Source organism: Moschus berezovskii, chromosome 7, assembly GCF_049115385.1.
Source record: "Moschus berezovskii isolate FMDL1 chromosome 7, NW_MosBer_1.0, whole genome shotgun sequence".
Taxonomy (NCBI): Eukaryota; Metazoa; Chordata; class Mammalia; order Artiodactyla; family Moschidae; genus Moschus; species Moschus berezovskii.
The window spans coordinates 43218655-43233428 of record NC_142466.1 but is presented as its reverse complement, the minus strand read 5'-3'; the positions used below and the strand labels follow the sequence as shown (position 1 = coordinate 43233428).

The window sequence follows — 14774 nt, the reverse complement described above, 5'->3', positions numbered from 1 at the left end:
ACCTTGCACTGTTGATCTGGACTTCATAAACCAGAAATCCACCTAAATGTCCTGTGATTAGAGACACAGCCTTATTTGTAATGAAATCACAAGCAGATTACTCAGCAACATACAAAGAGTAGACAGCCTGTTACTACATTTAAGTTAAATCTCATGAGAAACAATTAGGATGCATGTAGCTCCATATCCCCACATTCTGGTGAAAAACGTATTTAAGAATACCACAGAAAATAAGATGGATGCCATCACATTTCACTTACAGACTCTGCGTGTTCCATCACTGCTAACACAAAGAAGACATATTCTTGACCACTTTGGAGTTGCTTGTTTGTAAATCCACCATAATGTTTGTCATCCCCCAGGGTGAACTCGGTGGGAAGGACATCAAAATGAGCAGCAATATATGGCTTTAATTCAACTTCTCTTCCATGACGGAGGCTTCTGCGTTTCCTAGATATCTCTTTAAGCAACTTAAAGAAAAAAAGTGGGAAACAGAAAAAGAAATGTAAACAACAATAACCCAACTTAATGACAGTTTAATAAGGGAAATTAATTCAGGGCTGAGAACAACCCAAATACAATGTGTCCACTTCTCATGTGTGTCAGTGTCTTCCAAATGCCTGTCCTGCTGTTAAGGGAAGACACTGTATTGCAGCTGTAAGGCCCAGGCTATAAACACAGCGCAATTAGATCCTTTACTGGTAGCTCACATCATTGTCCACTCTAATGAAATCCTTTCAAGGGACAAGAAAGCATTACAATTTGTCTATGGGAAAAAACTCAGTTTGAGTCACAAAAGCCTGTCGTGCAGCCTTTATCACTGTGATTTATTAAACAAGTACTAACCTCAGATAAAGTCAAAGACCAACATTTTGAAGAGATTAGTACCATGTTAGATTGCTTTTAGTAATGACATAATTTGTATGATGTATAGTTCTTCAAATAAGCATAAAACAGACTTGATGATCAATTTTTATTTAACATTTTAAATAGACATTGTCATTTATTTAACAATTTTTGGTTTGACTTGTCTCCTTGATTAACCATTTGGGGTACAATTCCTTACATTTATCATGACAGCAATTTTTTTCAGAGCTAACAGCTCTCTAGAGATGTTAAATTATCTAGCTAGGTGATAAAGGCAGGTTAGAGAAAAAAATAATTATATTACCCAGAATAAAACAAACATAAACATGCATATACACAAATCCTTCACGTATTTTGTAAAGGAAAAAAAAAGTACAAATTATGGTTTGATACTCTATTGTTTTTGTAGTCACTATTTGGAGAAAATCATGTTAATGATATGACAATTTCAAAATGATGACTAAGTTCTCTCTGCTCCCATTAAATACTGATATTTTATAGGGCTCAGGGAAAGTTTATAGCAGTCTGAGATGCCTTTGAATATAAGAGGCAACTTAACTGGTTTTTTGAAAGAATGCTGATTTGTTTTACTACCTCTATATAGAAGACTGTGTATCTGAGACCCTACATAATGAAGGCCAGGCTTCTGTAATAATAACAGCTGCAGGCTATACACGCGGTATTGGTTATATATATAATTTGTGCCCATGTTATTGAATATTTAATTTATAATGTTCTCAAATTTTCTGTTAAAATTTGAGTTTATTGATGCAATTAAAATTATTTAACATGTAAGCTCTTTTATGAAAACCACAGTAGACTTCTTTAGCAAAACTGGACCATCTGATGATAAATTCAGATAGACTGATCAGTTATGGACCAGCTGGCCTATAATAAAACTAGTCCAGAAATATAGCACTATCTTTCAATACTGTTGTCAAATTTAGGTTTTCTTATAATAATGATAATGGCAATAATAATTATATTTGTTAAGCACTTACTAGGTGCCAGGCACCATTCTCAAGACACTGAACATAGCTTATTTCATTTAATCATAAAAACTCCATAAGATAGATTATTATTACCTCTATATAAATGAGGAAACTGAGGCACAATAGAAAGTAAAAATATTGGATTCAATTGGTAAAATGAAATTACTTGTAAGACATTTTTTCCAACCATATTTTTGTTTACTTGGGGGATGCACAATATTAAAGAAACACAAATGCAACATTAGGCTAAATTAATAATCTTAATTGTTTTAACTGAGTCTATACTTAAATATATATTTTTTGTGTATCTGCTTTCATTAACACAGAAAAATGCATACTTTCTTTTTTTTCTGGATTCTTTAAATATTTTTTAAAATTCTGATGTAAATGTTTAATATATACTTGAAAAGTCACTACACAGGTTCTTGTTGATATGAGGAGATGATGGGCCATTACTTTGAGAAGGACAAATGCAGTACAGATGAGCTGAAAAGCTTTTTGAAGTTGGTTAATCAGAAACATTTACCATCAGTTGTTTATGCAACTGTGTCCCCTCTTCTACTTCACTGATCAAACCCTACCTTGATTTTATTCATACTTCAGATGTAGGCAACTGTCATAATTCATCCATATCACTGTCATGAGTGAGTACCTTTTGCTGGGGTTTCTTTAGAGACTTAGAGGACGTACTTTAAATTTTGGTGTTTTGGGCCTCCTCAGACCCAATGCTGCCATTCCCTAAGGTCAAACCTGGAACCTTAGGCTGCCCTAATCTCTGTGGGATGCTTCCTGTGTTATACTTTAAATGGGTCAAGTGTGCTCAGATGACATGAAGCGAGCCGATGTGTTCAAGTTACAACCACAAATGACCACATTATTTTATAGCAAGTCTTTGAAGTACAATGCGATGAAAAGCTTATGATATATTACAAGACTTGCCCTGAATTAAATATAACTAACATTTTTAGGAGTCATTCTGTCCAAAATTCATTTTGACTATCAAGGTCTGCTCTGCCCAGTCTGACCTTGACAACTAAGAGTTCCAGTCTATGAATTTATTATGTGAAGATTATCCCCAGACAAAGGATAAATGAGCTCAGAAGACAATACTGAGAGTGACTCTGTTTAGAAAGCCTCTTTCTATTTTTTATGGGCCTCGATGTGAAGCACACATGTGAAATCCCCTTAGGCCACCATTCTATTTGATGATAGGGTTTCAGTGATTTGAATTATAGGCCTTTCTAAAAAATCACTTGGTCAAATACATTTAAGAGAGGAACACTGCTTTGTCAAACCTGGCAGTACCAAGCTATAGATAAAATCACTACAATGCTTTTATTATCCATGGTAGGAAAAAAAAAAAAACCTGTCTGTAGGAATCAAAAACTGGATGAGTAGGCACAAAGTGAGGCCAGCCTACTTTCATTTGTTCCCCTCCACAATAGTTACAAGATGGATCGGAGGTAATTCCAGAAGATATATCGAGGGCTTTAGTTTTTTATCAGAAATAATTTTCATTTTCCAGTCAATGCATATCTTATTTCTTCCACCATTAATTCTACAATGTGGTCTCAATTATATCAGTAACAAAAGTGGGAAAGAACCCATCCTGACCCCAAAATTTTGAATTAATAAATGTTCTTTATCAAACTATTATACAGATTAATGCACCACAACTTGTGGGATGATTAAAATGACCCTTTGTTATGGGAATCAGCAGCAGAGACCCATAGAATTTAATTGCAAGAAAGTTCAATGTCATATAGCTCTATACTTTAATCTATTAGAATTGCTGTACATTTTGGAGGTTAAAACCTGGCTATAAAAGAGAATCAGCCTGTTATTACTTACTATCAAATGGCTCTACTTCTAAGGAAAGCTTTTTTTTTTTTTTCTTTTTAAAGTATTTGATGTCATTTTTGACTTGGATCTTAACTCCTTGGAAACTGTTTTTTTCAATAGATATAGAGTCAGATTTTATAAGTTGCCTTTCCATTTTAAATCCAATTCCAACTGAATTATGTATTTTAGCTGAGAACTGATTAAAATAATAAAGAATATGTTAGGATTAACTGATCAGTTGCAAGTAAACAATGACTTGCTTCAGAATGTTTACAGAACAGCTCATCAACTGGCATTTTCAGACAGACTCCTCTGACAGCATAAAAAGGATTTAGTTCCTTTAATATCAGCAGAAAAACAAAGTAAAATATAAAGCCTAAATTACTTGACAACATTATAGAAACATGCCTCATTTTACACTCCTTCAGTGCTTATCTAATCACTAGACGACACAAAACACAGTCCTAACCTTGAACTCATCTCCCATTCCAAACTTGATCAACTTGAAGTCAGAAATGAAATGGGTGATGATGAACCATACTTTTAGGGATGACATATGTTTGCCAAAAGAAGTTAACAGTCCTTATCTCTCAAGATCATAGTCTCCTTAGTAAGACATGAATGAAATAAACATCATCTCCCTGTAATGCAGTTAGGGAATTTCTGCTTTTCTTTGCTTTGTATGAACTAATTTGATGGAAAGGAAATACCTAAGAATAACAGGTTGAGTTATAAGAGGTACAACATGCTGTAAATAAATTCAGTACATTAAAATATCACATTTCCCCAAATAGGGACTTTTGACTTTTTTATTTGACTTCAAACTGATTCAGACTAGAATCATATTAAAATCATAAAGTCTCTCCTATATGGTACTTCAAAATGTGAACCCCAGCCATTAATTTGCTGTGGTGCTCTGAGGATCTGGCTTAACCCTTCTGATCACACTTTTCTCATCTAAATGAAAGTATGAAAAATTAGCTCTTGTTCTATATTATATGTATTAACTTTCAAAAAGAAGTTCTTTTTGCAAAAACAATACCAATATATTTACTGTTGTTATTATAAGATTTTAGAAATCAAAATCGTACTACTTTATGGTACTTTTGTACCATATTTCTTGCTCAGCTCAAAATTCTGTGATTTGTTTTGTTTGTTCCTAAAGTTATATGCATTTTTGATTCTTAAATCCTATAAAATACAGAAGGAAGTAAAAATGTGCTAATCAGCACAATTATGTCAGCAATTGGTCAAGAACACATAGTAGGTCAAATGTTGAACTCTGGTGCAAACTGTAACTGCATTTTTAACAACCTCAACTACCACTGCACTAATGAAGTAGACCTCGGAATTCCTAACAGTGGTGATTAAGTCTTTGCTGACAATTCACTTCTCCTTCCACACCTCTGCATTATGTTTTAAAAGGAGCAAGGGGCAAAATATTAAAGCCAACAAAGATTAGATAGGTTGTAAACTTTACAGCAGCTTAATGTCTTTTAATTAAAGAAAAAGCTCTTTGTTGGGATCCCAAGAGTTTAACACACCCATAGCATTGAACCATCCAAGTAGGCAGCTGACCAGCCAGCCATGTAGGAGCTGATGTGCCCAGATCAGATGCTGAAAGGTCTCCACAAAGAGGAGAGATTTATTTTAAAAATTAAGTAACTAATGAAAGATACCACCCAAAACACAGTTTACCTCATCTAATTCCATTTCATCTGGACTCTCCCATGGCTTGATAAATTTCCCACGAGATTTCTTCAAAGGCACAATTATTATGTAGTAACCTCTGCATGAGAATAGACAGATAAAAATAAGGTTAGTTCAGAGGGAAAAGAAGATGGATATATCCTTAAATCTTCCACAGACCAGTGACTGAGATTGAAAGCAAATTATGAATATGGAGTGACTTGTCCATCAATGACAACCACCTGTTTGTTCAATTTTAAAAACAACATGGGTAGACATTTATGTGTAACTTCAATGATCTTGTATGGTAATATTACTATGGTTGACTGCCCTTTATTAGGTATCATAAACAGAACAGAAATAGTTTGTTAGTACCCTGTTGCTGGACACATGCAAGGCAGGTATATTGAAATCTACCACCACAGGCTGCTAAGCTAAGAATTTTCTATGACATTAATTTATAAGAGGGTTTTTAAAAAGAAGATGTGTAATAAAAATTACTCTGTGCTGTGCTGTGCTTAGTCGCTCAGTCGTGTCCAACTCTGCAATCCCATGGACTGTAGTCTGCCAGGCTCCTCTGTCCATGGGGATTCTCCTGGCAAGAATACCAGGAGTGGGTTGCCATGCCCTCCTCAAAAATTACTCTAAGCCCATACAAATGCCTGTACAATGATGATGATTTTGTTTATATACCATATAAGTACTTTTAATTTGGAAAAAATAAAAGCATAAAAATTACTTGTCATCTCACAATTATTAAATATATAAAGGTTCTCCTCACTTTCTACCCATCAAATTGCACATCTGCAGAACTGCAGAAATTTTGCGACAGTCACTAACTGAGGCTTTCAAAATAGATTTCAATATAATACACTTACAGGAAGAGACAAAAAGATTAATAAGCAAGTCCTCACATTAGAATGGTCAACTTCACTTTGTGCATAACAGTACCTGTCCCCCAACAGATATAGGTTATTTGTAAAATTATTTTGTAACTTCTATATAGTGTATACCCTGCTCTTGTATTCACAGAGACTCTGTTCATACTGATTTTTGGTAGTTACTATACAAAGACTTTGAACATAGATGTATAATAACAGTTAGAGCATTAATCACTTCCTACAGTTCATGTGCTCCAAAGGCCAAATTTGCCTGTTACTCCAGGTATTTCTTGACTTCCTACTTTTGCATTCCAGTCCCCTATAATGAAAAGGACATGTTTTTTGGGTGTTAGTTCTAAAAGGTCTTGTAGGTCTTCATAGAACCGTTCAACTTCGGCTTCTCCAGCATTACTGGTTGGGGCATAAACTTGTATTACTGTAATATTGAATGGTTTGCCTTGAAAACGAACAGAAATCATTCTGTCGTTTTTTAGATTGCATCCAACTACTGCATTTCAGACTCTTTTGTTGACCATGATGGCTACTCCATTTCTGCTAAGGGATTCCTGCCCACAATAGTAGATATGATGGTCATCTGAGTTAAATTCACCCATTCCAGTCCATTTTAGTTCACTGATTCCTAGAATGTTGATGTTCACTCTTTTCATCTCCTGTTTGACCATTTCCAATTTGCCTTGATTCATGGACCTAACACTCCAGGTTCCTGTACAATATTGCTCTATATAGCATCGGACCTTGCTTCTATCACCAGTCACATCCACAACTGGGTATTTGTTTTGCTTTGGCTCCATCCCTTCATTCTTTCTGGAGTTATTTCTCCACTGATCTCCAGTAGCATACTGGGCACCTACCAACCTGGGGAATTCCTCATTCAGTATCCTATCATTTTGCCTTTTCATACTGTTCATGGGGTTCTCAAGGCAAGTATACGGAAGTGGTTTGCCATGCCCTTCTCCAGTGGACCACATTCTGTCAGAGCATCACTACGAACAAAACTAGTGGAGGTGATCGAATTCCAATTGAGCTATTTCAAATCCTGAAAGATGATGCTGTGAAAGTGCTGCACTCAATATGCCAGCAAATTTGGAAAACTCAGCAGTGGCCACAGGACTGGAAAAGGCCAGTCTTCATTCCAATCCCAAAGAAAGGCAATGCCAAAGAAAGCTCAAACTACCGCACAATTGCACTCATCTCACACGCTAGTAAAGTCATGCTCAAAATTCTCCAAGCCAGGCTTCAGCAATATGTGAACCGTGAACTTCCAGATGTTCAAGGTGGTTTTAGAAAAGGTAGAGGAACCAGAGATCAAATTGCCAACATTTGCTGGATCATGGAGAAAGCAAGAGAGTTCCAGAAAAACATCTATTTCTGCTTCATTGACTATGCCAAAGCCTTTGACTGTGTGGATCACAATAAACTGTGGAACATTCTGAAAGAGATGGGAATACCAGACCACCTGACCTGCCTCTTGAGAAACCTGTATGCAGGTCAGGAAGCAACAGTTAGAACTGGACATGGAACAACAGACTGGTTCCAAATAGGAAAAGGAGTACGTCAAGGCTGTATATTGTCACCCTGCTTATTTAACTTCTAAGCAGAGTACATCATGAGGATCGCTGGGCTGGAAGAAGCACAAGCTGGAATCAAGATTCCTGGGAGAAATATCAATAACCTCAGCTATGCAGATGACACCACCGTTATGGCAGAAAGTGAAGAGGAACTCAAAAACCTCTTGATGAAAGTGAAAGAGGAGAGTGAAAAGCTTGGCTTGAAGCTCAATATTCAGAAAACGAAGATCATGGCATCTGGTCCCATCACTTCATGGGAAATAGATGGGGAAACAGTGGAAACAGTGTCAGACTTTATTTTTTTGGGCTCCAAAATCACTGCAGATGCTGATGCAGCCATGAAATGAAAAGACGCTTACTCCTTGGAAGGAAAGTTATGACCAACCTAGATAGCATATTAAAAAACAGAGACACTACTTTGCCAACAAAGGTCCATCTAGTCAAGGCTATGGTTTTTCCCATGGTCATGTATGGATGTGGGAGTTGGACTGTGAAGAAAGCTGAGTGCCGAAGAATTGATGCTTTTGAACTGTGGTGCTGGAGAAGACTCTTGAGAATCCCTTGGACTGCAAGGAGATCCAACCAGTCCATTCAAAAGTAGATCAATCCTGGGTGTTCATTGGAAGGACTGATGCTAAAGCTGAAACTGCAATACTTTGGCCACCTCATGTGACGAGTTGACTCACTGGAAGAGTCTGATGCTGGGAAGGACTGGGGGCGGGAGGAGAAGGGGACGACAGAGAATGAGATGGCTGGACGGCATCACCGACTCGATGGACATGAGTTTGAGTGAACTCTGGGAGTTGGTGATGGACAGGGGGGCCTGGCGTGCTGTGATTCATGGGGTCGCAAAGAATCGGACACGACTGAGCGACTGAACTCAACTGAACAGTTCATGTATTATAGGAAATGCATAATTTCACTTTGCCTTGTTTCAAAAAAAAAACTTTAAGAACAGGTGACAGACCAAATAAATAAATAAAATCCACAGAGAGTGAATATTTGCTCAAGATAAAACAGTAGGGGATATAAGCGAAATTGAAAGTCACTCAGTCATGTCTGAGTCTGCGACCCCATGGACTATACAGTCCATGGAATTCTCCAGGACAGAATACTGGAGTGGGTAGCCATTCCCTTCTCCAGGGGATCTTTTCAACCCAGGTATTGAACCCAGGTCTCCTGCATTGCAGGTAGATTCTTTACCAGCTGAGCCACAAGGGAAGCCCAAGGGGAAATAAACCTATATATTATACCTACATACATATATTTACATATATTTGTGTGTGTGCGCTGTGTTTAGTCACTCAGTCGTGTCTGACTCTTTCCAACCCCATGGACTATAGCCCGCCAGGCTCCTCTGTCCATGGGATTTCCCAGGCAAGAATACTGGAGTTGTTGTTATTTCCTTCTCCAGGGTATCTTCCCAACCCAAGGACTGAACCCACATTTGCTGCATTGAAGGCGGACTCTTTACCACTGAGCCACTGGGGAAGCCCATATGTATGTATGTGTGTGTGTGTGTATGTATGTGTGTATGTATGTATGTGTGCATGTATGTGTGTGTGTGTGTGTATAAACTATGGCAAGAGTCTGCTTTTGTTTAATTTACTTTGTATCATAAAGCACTTCTTAGACTCTATAAATTTTGTGGAAATTTATTGTGGAAATTAACACACACCTTTACAAGAGAAGGCTGCCACTCAGGAAAGGAATGAGAGCAGGATGGGCTCCATCAAGCTTGTGTCACATTCTATTACAGAGATTAATCACACACACAGGAGCCTTCATTGTTCTTAAAGCAAAATCTGTAATAAACTCAGCAAATTCTGTGTGATTAAGAACTCCATTTCCATAAACAGAGTCTAGAGCAACTCTATCCAGTATGGTAGTAACTAGCCTCCAGTGGCTATCAAGCACTTGAAATGTGGCTGGTCTGAACTGACAGGTGCTCTATAAAAGACAATGAATTTGAAAAACTTAGTATGAAAAATAAATGTAAAATATCACAGCAATATTTTTTAAAAATGGTCACACGTTAAATGATAATATTCTGGATATATTGGGCTTCATAAAATATGTAATTAAAATTAATTACATCCATTTCTTTGTACTTTTCAACATACCTGCTAGAAAGTGTAATATTTCACACGTGACTCTCATTACATTCGCTGGGCTGGGCAGATCTAGAGTGTTTCTAGTAAAGAATGTGGCATCTAGAGACATATCTAGCCCAGAATGTAGGTTCTGCTACTAATGAGCCGTGTGATCCTGAGCTGATCATCTAACATCCCTGAATCTCAGCTGCACCTTCTGAAAATGTGAGTAAATAATATCAGACTTATTGAGGGAAAATAAATGAACACAAAGTGCTCAGAACAGTGTGTATCATATAGCACTTAACAGAAGCCAGCTGCTACTGGCTGCTACTGACCATCATAGTGGGAGAGATGGATGAGAACGTAGACACAGGAGGACACAGTGAAATTCCCTGAGATGCAGATTAAAGGACTTATCAAACTTTTTCTTTCTCCCTGACCTAGAAATTCAAGTGAAACCAGACAGCACTAGCTGTATTCTCTCCATGGTGCTCTGAACAACTCATCAGCAGGCTCATGGAATCACATCACTTAGCCATCGTTTCCTTTCCTACAAATAATCTTGATGATCAAGGAGGGTAAGGAGAAGGAAGAGTAGAGTATATGAGTGAGGCCAATATCTTTTATTTTATGATCCTGAGTAAGCTTCCTCCTCTTCCTGTCCTCCCACCACCTGAAGGATTTGCCAAACAAGTCCATCATGTTAAATCAGCATGGAGAAGAATGACAGGGGCTGCAACCTAGCGTACAAAATGACACTGCAGATGGACTTGATAAACACACTTGTCAGGGAAACTCTTGCTTTTCACTACCAATTGCACAAAGTCAGAATAGCTTCTCTTTGCCTAAAGCGATGATACTACACATGACCAGGGAGTTCCCATTGTTTTCCTTCAGAATCTTCTAAATCCAGGTTAAGCTGATGAATTCTATTAATTTTTGTTTCTGCTTTCATACTCTGAGTTGCCATTCTTGTACATGAAAAAATAATCCATTCTTTCTTCTGCAGCACTTCTCAACTACCCATGTCATTTGTGGCTCAGAAAAGAATTGACCAGCCTCTCCCTTAACAATTAATTCACAGTGTGGCCAGATATCCATAACCTTTTCTCTCCAAGATCTCTAAAGCATTCAACTAGGGTAGGCAAAGTGGAACCTGCTTCAAAGTAGCTCTCATCTCCTGAAGAAAGGAGGAGGCAGGAATTTGGAACTCCTGGGTCTAAGTCCATGCATTTCAACTGTATTCTCAGCAATTACAGTTTCGTAAACAACCACCTCAGCTTAACTGTCCCCTCAGCATACTGCTTCCACTGTAGCCTTCTCCAGTAGTGGCATGTCAGTATCCCCCTCTCCCTCAGCCACGAACCTCATGGTTAGGGCTTGGGGTTTCTTTCCTAGTTCTCTGTTGCTTCTTGCAGGTGTCTTTTCCTCCACCCGTTTGCTACAATGTGCATGCATGTGTGTGTGCATGCTCAGTCTTGTCTGACTTTTTGCAACAACATGGACTGTAGTAGTCCACCAGGCTCCTCTGTCCATGGGATTTTCCAGGCAGAAATACTGGAGTGGGTTGCCATTTCCTACTCCAGGGTATCTTCCTGACCCAGGGACTGAACCCGTATCTCTTACATCTCCTGCATTGGCAGGTGGATTCTTTACATCTGCACCACCTAGGAAGCTACCTCTCCCTCACCCCCCTGCAAAAACCCAGCCCCTTCTCTTGGAAGATTATACAATTCAGCTATGTTATGGTCTTCCCTTACAGATCTTTGCCATCTATCAACTTCTTCAGAATCTTCCTTATATGGAAGTTTCTCTACCCACCCACCCTGGGTTGATGGTCTTTTTTTTTCTTCCCAAACTCTCCCATCATTTTGGGTGATTTAACCCTTCAGAGGGCTGGCCCATGAAACACCCAAGATTTAAAATTCCTTGAACTCTTTTGTTCCAAGACCCACATCCTCCACTCTACCTTAGCTGAAATCTATCATTGCTTTTCTTTGTGCCTGAACACAAGGAGCGGAATACAGTTTGAAAAATAATGAACAGGGTAGAATGATGCTGGAAGTTCATAGTCAGCAAATTCAAAGAGATGTTCAACGCCTGTCAATATGACCACCATTTATCCAGTTTCAATATTCATAGAAAGTTTTTCAAACTTTCTTTCCTGGCCTCAAATCCTGGATGCTCATGCCTCTCTGCTACAAGATGGCTTTATGTCTTACATACAGAGAAAAAAAAAGTTAAACAAGAATTCCCTCACCCTCTGTCTAAGAAACTACAAGCCCACCTATATCTAGATGCAAACTGTAGTCTTTCTCGTTGGTACAGCAGAAGGGCTGGCACCACTTTTCAAGGTCAGTTACTTTTTTCTTGAATTGGGTCCCACATCTCACTCTTAGGATGCTGACCATACATCATACTCCTTGCTGTTGTTGATTAGCCGCTAAGTCATGTCTGATTCTTTGTAACCCCATGAACTGCAGCATGCCAGGCATCCCTGTCCTTCACTTTCTCCTGGAGTTTGCTCAAACTCATATCCATTGAGTCAGTGATGCCATCCAGCTATCTCATCCTCTGTTGCTTTCTTCTCCTCCTTCCTTCAATCTTTCCCAGGATCAGGGTCTTTTCCAGTGAGTCGGCTCTTCATATCAGGTGGCCAAAGTATTGGAGCTTCAGCTTCAGCATCAGTCCTTCCAATGATACTCAGGGTTGATTTCCTTTACGACTGACAGGTTCTAGTTTCCCATATATCTGAATATCTCCACCCTCACTGGATTCTATCCATTAGCTTTCAGTCACTGGAAGGACAAAACAAACCACATCCTGCTCCAGTCATCACTCTCTCCTATCTCTTGCTGCCCCAGTACTGAGAACAGTCCCTGCTGTTCTTGAGGACTTTATTCACTCCCCAGTCAACTGTGCTCTACCTTCTGCCCCATCTGCCCCCTCACCACCTTCACCAGGGCCCTCAAGCTTGCATCAAAAGGAGAGCTTTGGACTCTCTTACTTGATCTGAGTATTCATAAAACCCTACAGGAAACATTTTCATTTCTTCCTCTGTATCCAGCTCTCCTAGTTTTCTACTAAGATCTCTCACCATATTAACCTTATGTCTTTAGCAGGATTTATTATCTGATGGACAGGGAGGCCTGGCGTGCTGTGATTCATGGGGTCGCAAAGAGTCAGACACGACTGAGTGACTGAACTGACCTGAACCCAGCTTTTCAATAAGGGTGGAGTTCCTCAAGGATCTGGCCAAGGATTTCTCTTTCCTTCCTCATTTCTTGCCATGTGATCTCATTCCAGCTTAGGGTATCAGTTAACCCCTCAATGCAGAAGATTTACAGATTCATATCTTCAGCCAAGAGTGCTCCTCTGAACTCCACAAGTGTCTCCCATTCCAACTTTATATTTCCATTTCTATGTCACAAAAGTGCCTCAAATTTACTGTGGTTAAAATAAAACAACAACAAAAAAAATATGGCTCCAAAATAAATCCTCTTTCAATACTGCACCATGATCCATCTTAGTGCGTGCTGTAAACCTAGGTGTAATCACTGACAATCTGTGTTAACTCTCTCCCTCTCTCAGACCCAAGTTACCATCAAACCCTACTACTTCTGAACTATCTACAGTGCATTCACTTCTCCTCTCTACTGCCACTGCTTCAGCTTTATTCCATTGTCTCATGCTTGGATTACTCCTAAATTTCTCTCTCCATTGAATTTAACCTCCTTTAGTCCAATCTCTGAAATTTTCATTTTACAATAGAAAATTAACTGTAACATTTCCATTTTAAAGAACTTTTCAATGGATCCTGGAATTTCTGTGTGTCCTGTGAGCTATACCCTGCTGGGCTTTTAGTTTCTTGAATTTACTTTGATCCATTCCATCTTTGATCATTCTGTACCGTCTGTCTAGAATGTTCTGTCACTCCCAACAAATTCCAAGTTAACTCTTCTCTTTTCTCAAATGGCAACTCATTTTTTACTGCCAGATTGAAACCTTTCCTGACCTCTGATTAGATCAATGATCCCAACTATATGGTCTTTAAGGAACCATTTTTTTTGTTGATAATTTTCTTCTATGTTTAAGACATGTTTGCATTTTTAAAAATGCATTCCTAAAATGGATATACATATATTCCCCAAATTTGTTGACTTTGCCATTTTATCACTGAATTCTTCACTGAAAAGTAGAAGTGGGTGAATTAGGTAATTCTTGGGATTTATGCCTCTCCTAGATCAGGGCAGTCAAAAACATTTTAGAACTCCTCTCTTGCACTAGAACTTTCCAACTTGAAACCTCATCAAGCTTCTTCTTTCTCCAAACCAGCAACAACATACCTGAACAGAATTTGTAAAATATATGATTTCTTACTGCAAAGGTTCTTTTTGGTACAGCAAAGTTGTGATCCTAGTTATAATCTCACAGGATATTAAGGAAAGTAAGATAACTGATAGGAAGAGTAAAATGAGGAACTAAAATGTCCCTACACGTTTGTAACAACCAAATCATAACTCAAAGAACCTGCTCTAAATTTAAAAAAAAAAGAAAATGTTCTTGGACATAGATCAGCTTTATATTGGAGAAGGAAATGGCAACCCATTCCAGTACTGTTGCCTGGAGAAGTCCACGGACAGAGACTGGTGGGCTACAGTCCATTCGATCGCAAAGAGTCAGACACAACTGAGTCACTAATGCACCAACAACAGTGAAAACACTTTGCCTGTCGCACTCAAGCTTGGAGTTTAGCCTTCAAATAGTCTTTCCCACATAGACCTTAACTACCAAACTAATAGAAAAATAAATAACTTG

At 38.4% G+C, this 14774-nt stretch overlaps 1 protein-coding gene across 4 annotated transcripts in view; it reads right to left on the bottom strand.

The window, feature by feature from the left end:
- The window catches only part of PTPRD (protein tyrosine phosphatase receptor type D), a 581445-nt gene that overhangs the window by 168122 nt on the left and 398549 nt on the right, over window positions 1–14774 (bottom strand). For all 4 annotated transcript variants that reach the window (XM_055428235.2, XM_055428237.2, XM_088837900.1 and 1 more), the window contains 2 exons: window positions 5400–5490; window positions 261–470 (listed from right to left, as the gene is read on the bottom strand). In XM_055428235.2, coding sequence (XP_055284210.1) covers window positions 261–470; window positions 5400–5490 — 301 coding nt within the window. The remainder of the gene's footprint in view (window positions 1–260; window positions 471–5399; window positions 5491–14774) is intronic.